At 55.6% G+C, this 17,280-nt stretch overlaps 1 protein-coding gene across 5 annotated transcripts in view; it reads right to left on the reverse strand.

Annotated features, from left to right (window-relative positions):
* The window catches only part of PDE2A (phosphodiesterase 2A), a 96,825-nt gene that overhangs the window by 49,083 nt on the left and 30,462 nt on the right, over positions 1 to 17,280 (reverse strand). For 3 of the 5 annotated variants that reach the window (XM_061380750.1, XM_061380753.1, XM_061380752.1), the window contains exon 3: positions 9,013 to 9,074. The exons of the other annotated variants lie outside the window; for them this stretch is intronic. In XM_061380750.1, the coding sequence (XP_061236734.1) occupies positions 9,013 to 9,074 (62 nt within the window). The remainder of the gene's footprint in view (positions 1 to 9,012; positions 9,075 to 17,280) is intronic. 5 annotated transcript variants of the gene reach the window in all.

Here is a 17,280-nt window from a genome sequence, read left to right on the forward strand (position 1 = left end):
TACCGCGCTCCCACCCTGCCTCCAGGAAGCCTTCCTGGGGAGCTCAGTGAAAGGAGGAGGCCTCACGCCAGCTCATACTTGGGCCCAGACACCATTTCTGTCCCCGCTGAGTGCTCCTGCTCGCCCACTCTGTGATGTCTGTCCTCTGTCTGATGGTCAGCAGCCGAGGCTAGGGCTGATCCCACACAATCACACACCCCCATCACTCACAACACACCCGTGACCCCTCTCATCCCATGCAGCATCCACTCTGTGTGTCAGACTCATTGGCTCAGGGTGACAACAGGGAGGACACGATCGCTGCTGTCACATGGCATGTCCCACACACTCAGTGACACACAATCATTACATGGTATCCACAGTGTCACACACCACTGAGTGTCACAGGGCCACACACAGTGAAACTATCCCTTTGGTCCTCACTCAGGGTGAGGCCCACGGGCAGTGTCAGTCACACACCGCGCTCCCAAGGCCCTCAACACACCCTCACACAGACTCACACACACACAGTTCCAAGCTGGCTCTGGGCTGCACTGTCTCATGTCATCCAGGACCTTAAAAATATCCACCTTTGATGAAATGATGTCATTTCTGAGATTTGCATTAAAATACTTCAGCAAAAGAGCCTACAAAATGGGAGAAAATATTTGCGAATCCTATGTCTGATAAGGGGTTGGTATCCAGAATATACAAAGAAGCCCTACAGCTCAACCACAAAATAAACACCCTGATTTTTAAATGGGCAAAGACCTTGAATAGACATTTCTCTAAAGAAGATGTACAAATGGCTGACAAACACGTGAAAAGATGTTCGACATCACTGATCATCAGGGCACACAAATCAAAACCACAGGGAGATACCACCTCACATTCATTGAAATGGCCACTATTAAAAAAAGAAAAAAACAGAAAATAAGTGTTGGTGAGGATGTAGAGAAACTGGACCTCTGGTACACCGTCAATGGGAATGTAAAATTGTGTGGCTGCTGTGGAAAATACTACATGGTTCCTCAAAATTAAAGATTAAATTATCATGTGATCCAGCAATTCCCCTTCAGGGTATGTATCTAAAAAACTGAAATCAGGATCTTAAATTTGTACATCCATGTTCACAGCATCATTATTCATAAAAAGGTGAAGCAACCAAAGTGTACATCAAGGGATGAACTGATAAACAAAATGGTTTATATACAATAGAATATTATTTATCCTCAAAAAGGAAGGAAATTCTGACATATGTTATGACATGGCCTGGATTAAAATTGAGAACATTATGTTGAATGAAATGAGAATCACAAAAAGACAAATACTATATGATTCCACTCATATGAGATACTTAGGATAGTCAGATTCATAGAGACAGAAAACAGAATAGTGGTTACCTGGGGCTAGAGGGAGAGGGAGTTGTTTAATGGGTATAAGTTTCAGTTTTGCAAAATGAAAAATGTTCTGGAAAATGGTTGCACATCCCTGCAAATGTACTTAACACCACTGAACTCTCTATTTAAAAATAATTAAGATGGTCACTTTTATATTATGCATATTTTACCACAATTCAAAATATTTCAAGAAAGGAAAATGAAAATAAAAAGGAGGGATCGATGAACTAAATATGTCTAAATCTTAATGACCGTTATATTTGGGTGATGGGTATATGACCAGCTCATTGTATTATTCTCCCAAGCATTGTGTGTTTAAAATATTCCATAATAAGAAAAAATTGTACTCTCCCTTGACCTCACACCCCTTTGGAGCAACCACATGTCCTCTTTGCATCCCTTCACAGCCAAAGGTCTCCAGAGGACTGACTACGCTCTGTCTTCACCGCCACTCACCACCTGCCCAGGCCATCTGGCTTCTGGCCCCACCCTGTCACTGACAGGGTTCTTGTCTGGCTCAGTTGAGCACGTGGCCCAGCCCAGCACAATCTCCCTGTTCCCACCTTGCCTGACGGCTTGGCAGCATGTCACCCTGTTGAACCTCTCCCGCTCCCTGACTTTCAGCTTCACCCCATCTGGTCCCCTCCAGCTCCCTGGCTGCTCCTGCTCTGTCTCGCTGCAGCTCTTCACCTCAGGGTTCAGTCCTCAGTCCTCACCTCTTTTCTCACTGTCTCTCCCTAGGTCATCCCAGCCAGGTCTGTGGTTTAATAAATCAGCCCTACCCACTGGCTCGCAAACACATCCCCAGCCTGGCCTCAGCTGCCCATCACCTGGATGTTTGACTTGCATCCAAACAGGTCTGTCAATCTCGGTCTCCTTGTCCTCTCCCACCCCGTGCCTTTCCCAGTAACATCGCCACCAGCTATTCCTTGGTTCTTCAAATCAGAAACCTGGGAGCCATTCTCCTTTTTCCTTCTGGTTCATCCTCTGATTCATCAGCAAGTTCTCTCATTTCTACCTGCAAATATCTCCAAAGTTTGTTCATTTCTCTCCAACTCTTCTGCCCTCCCCTTAGCCCAGGCACCACCATCTCCAGCCTGGGTGGCTACAATGGCCTTCAATTCTCTGCCTACCTCCTCTCAGCCCCTCCAGCTGGTTCCCCACCATACACTCTGCAACAAGAGTATAGACTCTTTCAAAATCATAAATTAGACCATGTCACTTCCCTGCCTGAACCCATCGGGGTCTTCCCATGACAGTATTTTACACAGGGTTGTGTGCTAACAGCTCACACTGTCACAAGCATTACAGGATTGCACAGTATCACACGCTGGTTTTCACACACGATGTCACTCTGTGTTACACCCTTGGTTGCACACTCAGCCTCCCTATATGCCTGGGGCCCACACTGACAATTCAGTGTCAGACACTTGAGCCCCCAAACTCAGAACCACACTTGTTACTGCACAGCGTCACTCATCCGTGTTTACCTATTTGATCCTCACAGTGTCACACCCTCAGTGTCACACTTGGTATCACTCAGCATCACACAATCAATATCACAGGGTCACACCATCAGTAGCATGTCCACTGTCTCACACAGTCTTGGACAAGTGGTGTCACACATCTGGAATCACTATTTTGGTGTCACACATTTGGTGTGTGTCATTTGGTGTCACACTCAGTGACTCGCCCACTCTCCACACAGTATCCCATGATTTCACAAACTCGGTGTCACACAGCAGAGCCCCCGCTGCCCCATTGTCAATGTCTCAGTGTCACCCTGGGCATCCCCTGGGCCCCACAAGTTGCCCCCACCCCCACCCCACCGGGTCCCGTCGCCAGAGCTGCTGCCCCATGTCAAGGCTGCTTCCTGTTGTTGTGCTCAGAGTCCTCAGCCACTGCCTGTTCCTTCAAGGATTTCCTGTTGTCAGGGCCCCCGTCAGAGATACACAGCCTAAAGCCCAAGAGTTGCCCCCACCCCCCGGCAGGGACCTGGGGCTCCTCTACCTGCCCTTGCTGGGCCCATGTGGGATTCCCCCGCACCCCGTTCAATCAGCCTGGCTCCCCCTCGTGCCTGGGCTTGTCCTGAATCACTGAAAGGTGACCTCTGGGCCCTGCCTCACCCCCAGGGGGCCCAGACCTGTGTTTCCCAGGAAGGGGACTCTTGGGCAGCCTGACCATAGCTGTCTGGACTGAGCGGCTTGGAACAAGACCTTCACAGATCTGTGGGGCTCAGTCTGAAGCTGCTGGGAGCCAGGGCAAAAGGACAGGCTCCTGGGTAGGGAGGACAAAGGGTTAGGGGGTTCGGGAGTCAGGGAAGACTTTCCAGAGGAAGCCAGCTGAGAGCTGGGACATACAAGCAAGTGGAAGAAACGGCATCCCAGGTGGGGGCAGCAGACAGGAGCAGAGGCTTGGAGGCAGGAACCGGCGGAGACGGGTGACAGGGATGAAAATAGGAACATGACAGAGGCAAGGTTATGCGGCGGCTTCTCTCCTATCAGCTGCCTCCTCTCCCCGCGCGTGCCGGCATTCAGACTCCAGCTCTGGTGGGAGCCACAGGGCACACCCTTCCTGGCTCAGCCTTCGGGAGCCCCACAGATTGCCCCCCAAGGCCACCAAGCCCCCTCACCTCCTGCCCCAGGCCAGCCCGCAGGAAGGACAGGCGGAGGCCAGCGCACGCTCCCCACACGGCCTGAGATAAATATTTCCCGGGAAACGGAACTTGTTCTCTCTGTGTTTACAGCCAAGGGCCAGGCAGGGTGGTGGGGGAGGGGCCAGCCAGAGGCGCCTCATCCAGCCCTGGGGCCACAGCATCTGGCCCAGCATCAGCCTTGACCTGCTGTCTGCCTCGGAGCCAGTCCCCACCTCCTCTGAGCCTCCATTTCAAGCGCTTGAGGGGACCACCCGGGGCCTTGGTGGGGTGGGGGGGTATGGGGCGGGGGGCGGGGTGCCACAAGTCTGGTCCAGGCTCAGTGTGTCTTCCCTGGGTGTAAATGCCTGGTGCTTGATGTCTGCCCCTGCAGACTAGGCTTCTCCAACAGCAGGACTTGCGTCTGCCCATCTCTGCCTCGTCCTTGGTCAGTCAGGGATGTGGACAGATGGATGGACAGACAGACAGACAGGCTGGGGTGGCAGCTGAGATCGCCTCCCTGGTCCAGGTCCCTGCACACCCTGGGCCTGTGCAGCCTAACAGGTGGGCGCAGACAGATGGCAGGGCCGGGGGACCCCGTGGACACCAGATGCTACGGCCAACTTGTTGGCAGCAGCTCCCTGCAGGCCGTGGGGCAGCTTTGAGGCCACTTGCTCCTGATGTGCGGAATCCAGGAGGAGGCTGGCAGGTCTCCCAGCTCGGAGCAGTCACTTGAGAATCTTAAAAACCAGCATGGGAAGAGCTGCCTGCAGCAGCCCCTCCAGCCTCACCCCAACGCTTCCGGCACAGTAACCTGGGCTCCACTGACACGTTGACCTTCTCCCGTGCAGACCCAGGGACATCCTACCCACATGCCTTTGCACAAGCTGCTCTTCTCAACCCTGAAGCCTTTCTCAACCCCCAGAGCAATCCTACCCAACAGCACCACCCTGGCTCCTGCTGCTCCCTATGGCTAGCCCACCTCGGGGGCCCACTTATTCACCATTGCTGGCTTCAGCCTCGCTCTAGACTCGGAGATCAAACATTCCTCAGACCAGGACCCAAGGGCGAAGAGGTTTTTGAAGCTGGGTTCTCAACACAGAGCCAGCCTCCTGCAGCCCCCTCTAAGTCCTTGCTCCAGGCTTCTCTGTATGCCTGGTCCCTGTCCCGTTGCCCTCAGAGGGTCCTCTCAGAAGCCAGCCACGTGGACCTCCCTGACTATCCAGCTGATCTCTGGTCTCATTAGTCACTGACTTTAACCCTCCTCATCCTTCAAGGTTCCAAGGTGCCCCCTCCAGGAAGTCTCCAAGCCTGCACCCAATACAGCAATATAGTTCTTAGAACTACTTCACCCTCATCTCATAGCCATTCTCATTCGATCAAGAAGCATTTATTGGGCACCTATACCAGGCCTATGCCAGGCCCCACATGAGCCCAGGAGAGACTAAGAAGACTCAGCCTTGGTTCCTACCAGCCAGATACTTACAACTACATGGGAAAGGATATATAACCACATGGTGTAACAAGATGTCTGACTGTAAGTTCAGGGAAGCTTGGAGGTATAAGTGCCCAGGAGGTGGGGGAGGCCAACTTGACCTGAGGTGGAGGGAGCAATCTGAGAGGACTTCACAAAGGAGGTGGCATCTAGTCTGGGGCTTGAAAAAGGAGCGCGTGTGTGCCTGCGTGCTAAGTCGCCTCAGTCCTGTTCACCTCTTTGCGACCCGTGGGCTGTAGCCCACCAGGCTCCACTGTCCATGGGATTCTCCAGGCAAGAATACTGGAGTGGGCTGCCATGCTCTCCTCCAGGTGGTCTTCTCGACCCAGAGATCAAACCTGAGTCTCATGTCTCCTGCATTGGCAGGCGGATTCTTTACCACTAGCACCAAAAGGAGTAGGTAGAGGAACAAAGGAAAGGCATTCCAAAGAGAGGTGCCAGTGTGAACAAAGTCAGGGAGGTCGGGAAGAGCAGGTGTCCCAGAAGTGAGCACTGCCATGTCTGGGGGCAAGGGGTGGACAGGAGGGGGTCCAGCAGGTACAGCTGTCAATGCCATGGCAAAGGTGTGGTCTTCCTTATCCAGTGGGAAGCCACAGAGGAGCCAGTGCTGGGAGAGCACTAGGGTGCTTGATGTGGATACCCGTGCACTTGTTCATGGCTGCCTCTTCCCAGCCCCTGCCCCAGCTGGGTTTCCTAACCCTCGTCTGGGCCCTGAGAGCCAGCACAGAGACAGCATTCACCCACAGTGTTCAACTCACTGCTTGCACTGCCTCAGCCCTGACATCCAGAGAGAGTAATGGCCCTGGCATTGAAGGAGGATTCCAGATGGTGACTGAAGAGCCCCTCCTCCAAGCCGGCCAGCTGGCACAGGGGCCAGGAAGCCATCCGAAGAAGGTGTGCTGAACAGACACCTGTTGGGAGGGCGTGGGAGCCGGCAGTCCTGCTCTTGTGGCTGTTGTGCTGCCAGCGGCAGGAGAATGAGCTGTGCTCACCCAGCCCCGTGGGGCACCTGGTCTCATAAAGCAGAGCCATCTAGACCTGGCTCCAAGGATCTCACCCTTGAGGGAAGCAGGGAGGCTGCCAACTCCCTCCGAGGACTCTGCGGGCCAGGCCTGGGGCAGGCGCCTCACACATACTATCTTTGTAACTTCTCCCAACAGGCCTGCCATGATTATTACGTCCAAAAATAGTGATTATGTCCAATGATGGTGAAGCTTCTTATCCCCTTTTGACAGGTGAGGGAACTGATGCTCAGGTTGGTTAAGGGACTGGCCCAATGTCACACCCCTAGAAGTGGTGAAGCTAAGACTTGAACTCATGCCCACCTGACCCCATGGTCTGTCCACTGGATGAGTGCATTCATCTCCCCAGGCTCCACCTTCACAGGAGGCTCCCCATCCCTCTTTACCTCCAGGTGTCCCAATAGTTTGAGCCACACCCTAGGGTTCCTACTCTCTCCAGTCCTAGCCTTTCTGTGTTAGGGGGTCCCCAGGGGCAGCAACCTCTTTCCAGCAGGGCTGAGCATGGGCCCGGGTACCCGGAACGGGGTGCTAAGTGAACCCAGAAACACAGCAGGCGCTGCTCAGAAGCCAGGCAGACACCTGCCATCTCCGTGATGGGTGTGGGACTGGGGGGAAAGAAATGAGACCCAGGGGGGCTCATAGCCCATATCTTTGGGCTGAGAGAGGGGGCAGTGGGACCCCGGCGAAGGAAAGGCAGCAGGAACAAATAGGGATGATCTGGGGAAGCCTCGTGGGGAGGGTGAGGAAGGAGGCAGAACTTGAACTTGCAGGGAGCAGGGCCAAGGGAAAGGGGGCTGTGCACAGAGAAAGAAACGAGAAGCCTGGGCCCGGCTCCTGCTCTTGCAGCCCCGCTCCCGTCTCTCAAGATGGGCTCAGTTTCTCCAAAGCCCTCTCCCCTCTCAGCTTCCTGGGAGGATGACAAATCCAGTCTTTCCTGGCGGGTAGCAGCGGCTGCCGAGACACTGCTGGCTCCCAGGAACACCATCTGTCCCAGCTCCCGGGGGAGCCCCCGCCCCACGGGGAATGCCACGGCCAGAAATAAATTAATAATGACTCTCCAGGTCCCCCCTCTCTCCCTCGCCTAGCACCCAGCTGCAGGCACATCCTCAGGGCTGGGCTCTGTGTCCCAGCAGTGAGCCCACGCTGACCCCACTGGGTACCAGGCCCCGAATGGGCATCTTCGGCCATCTCACCCGAGGACAGGGAGAGAGCCAGGGTTGAATATGTGACATAGGTCCACTTTCAACTCTGCCTCCGATTCACTCACTCCCTGTGTGATCCTGCTGGGCCTCAGCTTCCCCTAAGTAGAAGAATCACAGCCCCTGCCTTCCAGGGAGGTCGTGGGGATTAAACAAGGAAGTGGATCTAGAGCTCCTGGCCCAGAGGAGGGGCTGATACAGCCACAGTCTTCCCTTCCTCTCAGCCAGGAACCCATGGCACAGGGAAGGTTCATCAAAGGCTCTCTGATCTCACACACACCCCTCCTCTGTGCCAACCTTCACCAACCCCAGCCCACCCCACTGTGACTCAGGATCCCAGGGACACTTGACAGTTCCTATGAGGCCCCAGCAAAGGCATGGTCAGGGACTGAGATGGCACCCCTCATCTCAAAGGAAAGGTGCTTGCTGAGCCCTCCTCAGGCACCTTTTGGAGGGTGGTGGGAGACTCAGGAATGAACAAGACACATCCCTAGGCTCAGGGTGCTCACAGTTCAGAGCGGGAGACAACCCAGTCACAAGGTGGAGAAAATAGGGTGCTAATGGCACAGGCAGCAGAATGTGCCAGCGGCTGACGGCCAAAGCAGGAGAGCTCAGAGGAGGGAGCGTGAAAGGCAGGGAGGGCTTCCTGGAGGAGGCGAGGCTAGAGCTGAGCCCAGAAGGATTTGGGAAGCTGAAGGGAGAGGAGGCCAGCCGAAGTGGTGCTAGGGAGGCAGGAGCGAATGAAGGGGGAACTGTGAGCTGGCTGGGGCTGCAGAGGGAGCAGGGGGAGGGGGAGCATAGAGAATTTTTAAGCTGAAAAGTGACAAATTCAGGTTTGTGTGTTAGAAGGATGTTTCTGGCAGTCACTTGGAGAAGGGGGGCAACTGAGAGGAGACAGCCAGTGAGCCATCCAGGGGAAAGGTAGCCCGTCCCAGACCAGGGCAGGCAGTGGGAGACCTAGAGAGGAGTTCACCAGATACTCAGGGCAGAGAATCAACAGGGAGTTGTTGGGTGAGGGTGGGGAGGATGAGGGAGGAGCCCTAGTGACACCCAGGTGACTCCAGAGGCGAATCCTCATGGGGAGGGAACTCTGGGCAGGAATAGGGAGGGAGAGGTGGTCTTGGTCTGGGGTGACCCTAAGCCGGAGGGGGTGGGGCTGGGATTCAGCTCCAGCCTCCCAGTCCTCCCAGGGGTGGGGGTAGCGCTCAGACTGGCCCCCAGCCTGCGCCCCCCACCTCCACCCCAAAGCCCACCCCAGGCCTCCCTCTCTGTGCTGAGCTCTCACCTGCAATGCGCCGTCTCCACTCCCTGGGGGCACTGGCTCCTGTGCAAAGAGGTCCCGGCTGGCTGCAGAGACAAGAAAGCCAGGGGCTGAGGCCGGCCAGGCCCTCCCCTGTCTCCCCAGGCTGCCCCTCCACCAGCCCCCAGCAGACTCGGGACCTCCTGTCTCCCACAGGTGGCCTTGTCCAGGGAGCCTTGCCTGATGGCCTGGCTCCCCATGGGCGCGTCTGGCTCTGGAATAGAGCCAAACTCTTTCCTTCAGCCTGGGGCTCCTCAGGGGTGGACATGACCACACTGTTACCCCTCCTGAGGTCCCCTCCGCTTCTGCTTCTCTCCCTTCACTCTGCTGTCTGAGCCTCAGCTTCCTGTCTATAAAATGGGGTTTGTATTGTCCAGCTCACAGCCACTGGGTTGGGCTCCCAGCTGGGGATGCTGGGAAGTGAATGGGATCATACATGTGAGTCCTCAAGCCCAGCCCAGTGCCCAGATGTCTGGGCTCCAATCGGACCCCCAACCTGCATCCTATCAGCTCTATTCCACAGCTCCTCATGGGCTGGAAGACACACCAGGACCTGCTTACTCGTTCATGGGAGCCCACCACCCAGGGGGGCATCCAGAATGGGATCCATTCTGGGAGGCGCTGCCCAGAGGCCGGCTGTCCCTCCCCACCCCCACCCACAAGCACACCCAGGCATCGGACAGGCACAGGCGGTGGGATATTCTGAGCCTGGCTTCGTTCCCGTCAGCTGCTGGCCGCCATGCCCGCCTGGCGCGAGCGCAGGGGCTGATTTGATTTGGCAGCTTGGCAAGAGTGTGGTGGGGAGGGGGAGCGGGTGGAGATGAGACACCCATCCCTGCTAGGAAATAAACAGCCTCAGGCACTCAGCGAGCTGGTGGGGAGGGCACAAGTCAGCGTGGGGTGGGAGTGGGGGGCAGTTCTGGGTTCCCTGCCTGGAGCTCCTTTCATCTCACTCAGGCTCTGGACACCTGCTGGAATCTGCGGTTCTCCTTGGGTCACCCTCGGGGTGACAGTAGCTGCACCTGGTGTGTGCACGCTTGTGGTGGGGGGAGCTCTGGCAGAGTGTCTGCTTGTCCCACATGTCCCTGTGTCCTGTGAGGTCTCCCTCCTCAGCGGTGCCTTCAGCTGGGCCCAAGTGTTGCCAAGGATGCCTGGGTCTAGGGGCTGGGGGGTGATGGTCTAGACAGCGCCATCTCCCAGGGTGACTGTGGCTCCATGGCTGGGCCTCGGTGGGGGACTGACTGCAGCCCAGGGCGTGACAAGGTCGCCCATGTGCCTGAGTCTACTGCAGGGCCTTATGTGCATTGGCTCGGCCTGTTCCTTCCCTCTGTGTGATGACCCCGCTAACCCAGCCATGTCCGGCAGAGGAAATGACGCGGGCCAAGATAACTGTCTGACCTAAGGGCCTATCCCTTTGTCCACAAGCCTAAGCCTTCTTTTCCACCCTGGCCTCTGATGGTCCACCCACCGCCACCACTGAGTTGCCCTGGGAGAGCCTCCTCCCCGACCTGAGAAGAGGTGCTTGTTTCACTCAATTCTAACTGTACCCGGGTTCTCCACCACTCCCTGGAGAGGCTCCTGCCCCATGACCTCTAGTTCCCCGTCACCCAGCTCCAGCACAGGGAAGGTGGACAGGAATGGGGGTGGGAGTCTCAGCTAGGCATTCACAGTGCCTCCATAATCCCACCCCAAACTTCATGTTTATCACCTTCCTACTCAGAGCAGTCCAGCTCACCCCTTCCAGAAGCCCCAGGAGTCTACACCATCCTGTTAATATGCTGCTGCCACCTGGGGGACCAGGACTCCACAGCTTTCCAATTAGAGAGCTGCTGCTGGGTCAGGAGCTCTGATGCTGTGACCTCTGCACTGAGAGGGAGGGGGAGGGGGACAGTCAGACCAGGACCCTAATCCTAAGGGATCCACAGGCCAGGGCTATGACCCAGACACCAGCCAGGAGGTCAGGGTAGGGTGGAGCCTACTTTGGGAAAGACGCAATGTCTCATCTGTCACCGCCTCCCCATTGTCCCACTGTCCTCTGGGGACCTCAGGACTCTCCCCACCCAGCCACAGGAAGCCGAGCCCCTCCTGGAGACAGAAGGAGGGAACACTGAAGGAGGGGCTCCAGGGCCAGAGGGAGACTCAGCCGTGCCCTTGGGGTCACAGAGGAGGAACCTAGGCTCAACAGAACTCAGTTATCACAAAGGGACTGGTGGGAAAGGGACTTTGCAGAAAAGTCCCCGGGGACTTCCTGGAAGAGGTGTGCAGTGTCTCACAGGAAGAGAAACTAGGGTCCAGGACAGCCTCCTAACTACATAATAGAGGTTTGCACCTGGGACTTATATACAGTTGCAAGCGTCTGTGTGTCCATGTGTGCATGGATGTGCACTGCAGTCATAGAGTCCTAGGCTCTGGTCTGTGTCCCATGGGTAGTGTCTGCCCAAGGTAGGGGTCAGCCAGGCAGCAGAGAAGCGGGCAAAGGAAAAGAAGGGAGAACAGCTCAGACCTGAGGAGAGAAGCCTGTCGGGTTAGCCATGACACAGGCAGTCCTGAAACCCTAGATTCCTGACGCCAAGACTGTGCCTCCATGACCAGGGCTCCACTGTAGCCTACTGTGCAACCTCAGACAGGACCCTCCCCTCTCTGAGCTACCGTCCTCACCTGAGGAATAAAAGGGGTGGACCTGATGATCTCCTAGGGCCCTTCCAAGTCTAACAATTTTATGGAGAGCCTGACATACAAAAATGGCCAGAGACAGAAACTTATAGGGATGGGGAGAGATCCCAAGGAGAAGCAGAGGAGAGTGAGGGGTGCGGCAGCAGGAGGACAAGGGAGGAGAACCCCAGGGAGGCCACCTGTGGGTCGGGCAGCTGGGGAGGGATTCCCTGCTGGGGACCCTAGCCTCAGGGCCAAGACAGGCTGTGGTAGACCATGTAGCCTCATAGATGACAGCGAGCAATTATCGCCACCCCACCTGTCTCCTGACCTGTGAGAGGAAGAAGACGGCAGGTGACAAAGGCCCTCTCCCCCTGACCCACATCCTGCCTGTACTTTCAGGCCCTGCTGTGTGATGGGTCTGGGTCCCAGCCTCTGTCACGGGATCCGGAATCCAACAGGCTGGGTCTCGGACAGTGGTACTGAGCTCTGAGGGACCTGGCCGGGGTGGGCTGTCTAGAGGGCTGAGATCTTTCTCCCCTACCTAGAGGTTCTTTCCCCACCTCTGGTGTGGGTGCTAAGACTGTGCACAACCCAAGAGCCAACGAACTGCTGGACCAATGAGCTGGCCTTGTGCTGGGCTGGTGACCTGAACCCCCATCAGTCATTAGCCCTTCAGGCCCTCTAGCCTGGGACCTCCCTTCCTTAAGTCCTTCTCACAGCCACCCCCAGGGTCCTCCCTCCTTGGCCTGTCCTCAAGGGGTGCTAATGGCCCCTAACCAAGGCCCACACTGCCCCTCTAGCTGCTTGGCCTCTGCCCCAGTCGGAGGCCCTTTGTATTTGAGCCTCACAGGCAGAGCTTCGTGCATTCCCATGCCTATGTCCAGGAAGTGTTCATGTCCTGTTTTCCCCCTCAGGCTGGGGCTGCCAGGGAAGGAGGGGGTGGGGGTGAGCAGGCTTCTCCTTCCTCCACTGGGTACATTTCTCCCACAGGCTTTAGGGATTGGGAGGAAAGAGCACTCCCCTCTCTGCCATAGTCTGAAATGATTAGGGACAGAGGGATGAAGGAAATGATCCCTTACCCTGCAAGCTTAGGGGGTGGTGGATCTCGCGTGTGCAGGTACTCCAGTTCTGCTGGTGTAGGAGAAATGCTCTGTGCAACCCAGACTGAGAGGGTCTCCTTCCCCACTAACTGCCAACCCAGCCCCTATTCCACTCCCTCCCCGGGGGTGGGGGCCGCCCCTGGCCCCAAGCTGTCTCCATTGCTTCTTGCTATGTTTTTAATAACTGAACATCAATGTTAACGAGGCAGGTGGTTGCAGCTCTTCCCAGAAACCCCATTTAGAATCATTGAATCATCAAATCCTAGAATCTTAGAATCACAGAAAGTCTGCTTCTTCGGCTCCTAGAGTCTCAGCGTCTTAAAGTCACAGAATGTCAGAAACACCCAGCCAGGCATCCACACAGCCCTGGCTGGGAGCTGAGAGCCATGAAAAGCTGGAACCCCACAAACTGACAATGCCAGATGCTCCTGAGAGCTCATCTCACCCGACTTCCTCTTTTTACAGGTGAGAAAATGCAGCCTAAAAAGTGGTGCTATGCAAGATCACCGGACAGTAGGAGCCAAGCAGTGCCCAATCCTGAGATTGTAAGATGGGACCTCAACATCTGGTCTTCCAGAAATGGTGCAACTTTTACATTAGGAAATACAGATATTTAAGTTGGAATAATGCTGTTCTTTTAGCTTTGCTCACATCTCCTGCCTCCCAGCCCCCACCCCCCAGCCCTGTCCCATCCCACTTCCCCCCGCAATTTCCCACCCTACCCCTACTGGGTCCTTAAGTGGGCACCTCTTCTCTCCGACCCCTCACCCTCGGTTCTTGAAACACCCTCACCATCCGCCCTCCCCAAAATGGGTGAAGTTCAAGGGGTCAAGTCCCTCAAGGTAAGGGACAGAAAAAGCAAAATGCCTGCTGCCTGCCTGCCACAGGAAACCGCCAGCCAGAGAGCAGGCCTCCTCCTCTTTCTGAGGAGGTGCCTCCACCTCCCAGCGGAGGTCCCCTGAACAAGAGGCCAGAAGGTCGTAGACCACCCCCTACCCCACCCCAGGGCAGGTGTCCGGCCACACCGGAGCAGTGGCTTCAGGGGAGCCGGATCCAAAGGGGTGGGAAGCAGTGAAGGTACAGTTGATATTAACCCTCACGGATGTATGCTTAGCATTTTCATAAATTTACATTTTAATTCATTTTCGAATGTACTCATATATTTTTGAATTTGAATTTTATTAAATATTACATTTTACAGATTGTTTTAATTTTTGAATGCTGAATACTCTTTGCCCAGGGCAGATCCCAAGTCCCCACACTACAGACAAGGATGTGGCAACCCCCAGTGGAATCCAGGTCTCCTGGTCTCTGTTTAGCCTCAAAACTCCTAACCTGGGAAGCCATCCTGAGACCTTCTGCTCCACAGAGGGCCCTGACCCAGGCCCAGGCATGTGCTCTCAAACCCTGTCTTCTCTCACTTGGCCACCCAGACCCCAGGGTGGCTCTCTCTTCTTCTCTTCTACAGCTGACCAGCTTCCTCCTCCACCTCTGCTCCTCTGTCCCCTCCCTTCCAACTCAGGCTTTTCCCTGTTCAGTTTCATCATCCCACATCTGAAGGAACTGCCCCAGCCTCTCACCTCACCCCTTCTATGAGCTCCACACCCCTGGCCCAGGGAGCTTCGGAACACCTAGGTCTGAGCAGTCACTGTTCTGCTTTCAACTCTTCTCCTAGTGCCCAGTTCCCTCTGGAGAAAGTCCAAATTCCTTGACATGGCACAAAAGTCCTGCACGATTTGGCCCATGCCAGCCTCACCAGCCTCATCTCCTGACGCTTCGGCACCACCCCTCCCCCCCAGCCATCCCATCACTCAGCGGCTCTGGCAGTCCAGCACCCAGCTCCAAAGAACGCTTCCCTCCCTCTGTCTGTCACCAGCAAGCCTTCACATTCGCGATTCTCTCCTTCTCTCTGTCCAGAACTCTCTCCTGGCTCATCCCTCAGCTCCCGCTTTAGCTATACTTCCTCCTGGAAGCTCCCCAACTTGCCTTCCCTGCAACTTTGAGCTGAATTAGGGGCCCCTGCCCCGTCCCACCACGGCCCCCAAGTTTCTCTCCAGCGTTGCCCTCCCCACACAGTCTATCAGCATCCATCTGTGTCTGTGCCCCTCCATCACCCCATCACCTGACCACCATTGGCCCTGGTACCTGGGTCTGTCCACCTGCCTTGTTGCTCAGACCTGGGGCAATGTGTAGCTGAAGTTTAAGGTCTGCACTGTGTTCTCTCTGCCTACCATCTCTGTTGGGCACATAGTAGGTGCTCGCTCATAAAGGCCTGTCAGTACAAAGTTGTGGCACGGACAGGGAGCACTGGGATAGTCAGAGGAAGTGAGAGTCCCTGGGCTGGGCTGGGGACTTCCTGGAGGAAGCATCTGGGACAATACTCCACGTGTCAGTCCTTAGACCGCAATTGAGGACAGGCCACACAGGAAGTCACCAGCCCAGCCTTAGGACCATCAGAGCAAACCATCAGAGTGAGACCAGAGTCTGCAATGAGGGAGATTCAGTGGCCAGAGCCCAGGACAAGGCCACTGGAAGAAGGGGATGGTGGTGCATTCAGGGAAGACTTCCTGGAGGAGAGGATACTTTCGGCTGGTTTGGGGCAAGGGAGAAGGTGGAGATGAGGCAAATTGGAGACAGAGATGTGAAAGAGAAAGCTCTGGTCCATCTTGTCCTTTATCCTTTAGAGGAAAGGGAGGTGGGAGTCAGATGGGCAGGAAGACAGACAGAAGGCCAAGGCGGCATAGTGATAACATCAATGCTGACCCATGGCCAGGGCAGGTATGGATGGCTGGGGCTGGCAGGGAGCAGGTCCCCAGCTGTGGTCGGGAAACGTTTCCTGTCTCCTTGCCAGGGGGGTCATTAATAATCATTTACCCACCACAGGCAGCCCGGAGGCCAGCCAGGGAGCAGCATGGTGCTGGGGCCGGAGCCCAGCCTGGCAGCCAGAGAGCTGTATTCTGGGACCAGCCCTGCCACCTTGCTGTGAAACCTTCACAAGTCACCTGACCTCTCTTGGTCTCTGGCAACACTGGGCAAAGGAGGGTCTTAAGAGGAGGCTCCCTAAAGACCTCCCCACTCTAGGCCTCAGTTTCCCTAGATGGCAGCAGGGCTGCCAACCCTACAGGGGGTTGGGACCTCTGATAATCAGTATGAGCATCTGGACTACGCTAAGCCCAGGTCAGGACACATGGGATGGGCAGACCCTGCCCAGCCTCTGAAGAGCTCATGTTCTAGTGGGAGCCAGACCCCTACACCATGGGGTGCCTGCCTGCAGCACATCAAGTGCACATCAGGCTGCAGGAAAACACATACAGAGGGCCATCTGCCCAGGGTTGGAGGGGCTGACAGTGTGGATGGGCCACAAAGATGGGGTTCCTTAGACACAGAAAGTGGGAGCCCCATGAGGCCTGTTTGGTCACTGCTATACCCCCCAGCACTTAACACCGTGCCTGCCTGTGGCCTAGCAGGTGCTCAGTAAATGCTTTCAGATACAATGGAATGAGCTCATCTGTTAAAGGAGACATTTGTGAAAGGAGCTTGGAATCTGGAAAGAGCTGCCTAAAGCTGACGATGAAGATAATGACAATGATGATTCTGGCCAAAGACAATTGGAATGGGCCAGACGTGAAAAATTGAGAAGGGAGGAGGCCCAGAGATGGCCACCTGAAGTCAGACAGTATTGCCTGGGAATATTCAACAGCCTTCAAGATCCCTTTCTTCCAACTGGGCCAGAATCTTCCTCAGCCTTAGGCTATATTTCTCTACATCCCCTCCAGGGCTCAGCTCAAGCTCACTCACTTCAGAGAACCTTCTGGAATGTGGTGCTGAGGCAGTGGCCCTGAGCCCCTTCCCCTGACTGATTCTGATGGTCTCTGTGGCTCCCAACCATCAGGAGTCCTGTCTTTTCGTGCTCTCAAGTCCCTTTTGGAAAGCTGCCCACTAAGGTCTCCCCATAGCTTTCTCTGGAGAGTATGACCTGGACCCTCCTACTGGGTCCATCAAACGAGAAGGTCCCAAAAGGTGTGATCAGGCCTCCTTTTTTAGATTAAAGCCCTGGGCAGACAGAAACTATCCCCCCATTAGATGTGGGGTCAATATGAGTGGAGATTGGTTGAGGTCTTCCTGGTTGTCTCCCAGCCCAGGAACCCTCTCCGGGCACCACACAGAGAAGGGAAGAGGACCAGCCAGCCTACAGAAGAGGGAACAGGGCTGCTCAGCACCCTGAAGATGACGTGAGCAGGAAGGGCACTGGGCCACGCTTGGGACTAAGACCTCACGGTTGGCAAACCCGTCCAACTCCAAGCCCAGTCCCAGCTGCTCTTGTGTCAAGAAGGTGCCACGGGGATACCACCCAGGCCTCAGTACCTGTGCCTGGACCCCCACCCTCGGCAGAAGACTGTGAGCTGGTAGCAAAGCACAGTGACCCCGAGACACGTGCATCCTCTCTCCACCCCTGCCAACCCCGGCCCCAAACACGAGACAGGCTAAGAGGAAAAGA

Source organism: Bos javanicus, chromosome 15 (genome assembly GCF_032452875.1).
Source record: "Bos javanicus breed banteng chromosome 15, ARS-OSU_banteng_1.0, whole genome shotgun sequence".
Lineage (NCBI taxonomy): Eukaryota > Metazoa > Chordata > Mammalia > Artiodactyla > Bovidae > Bos > Bos javanicus.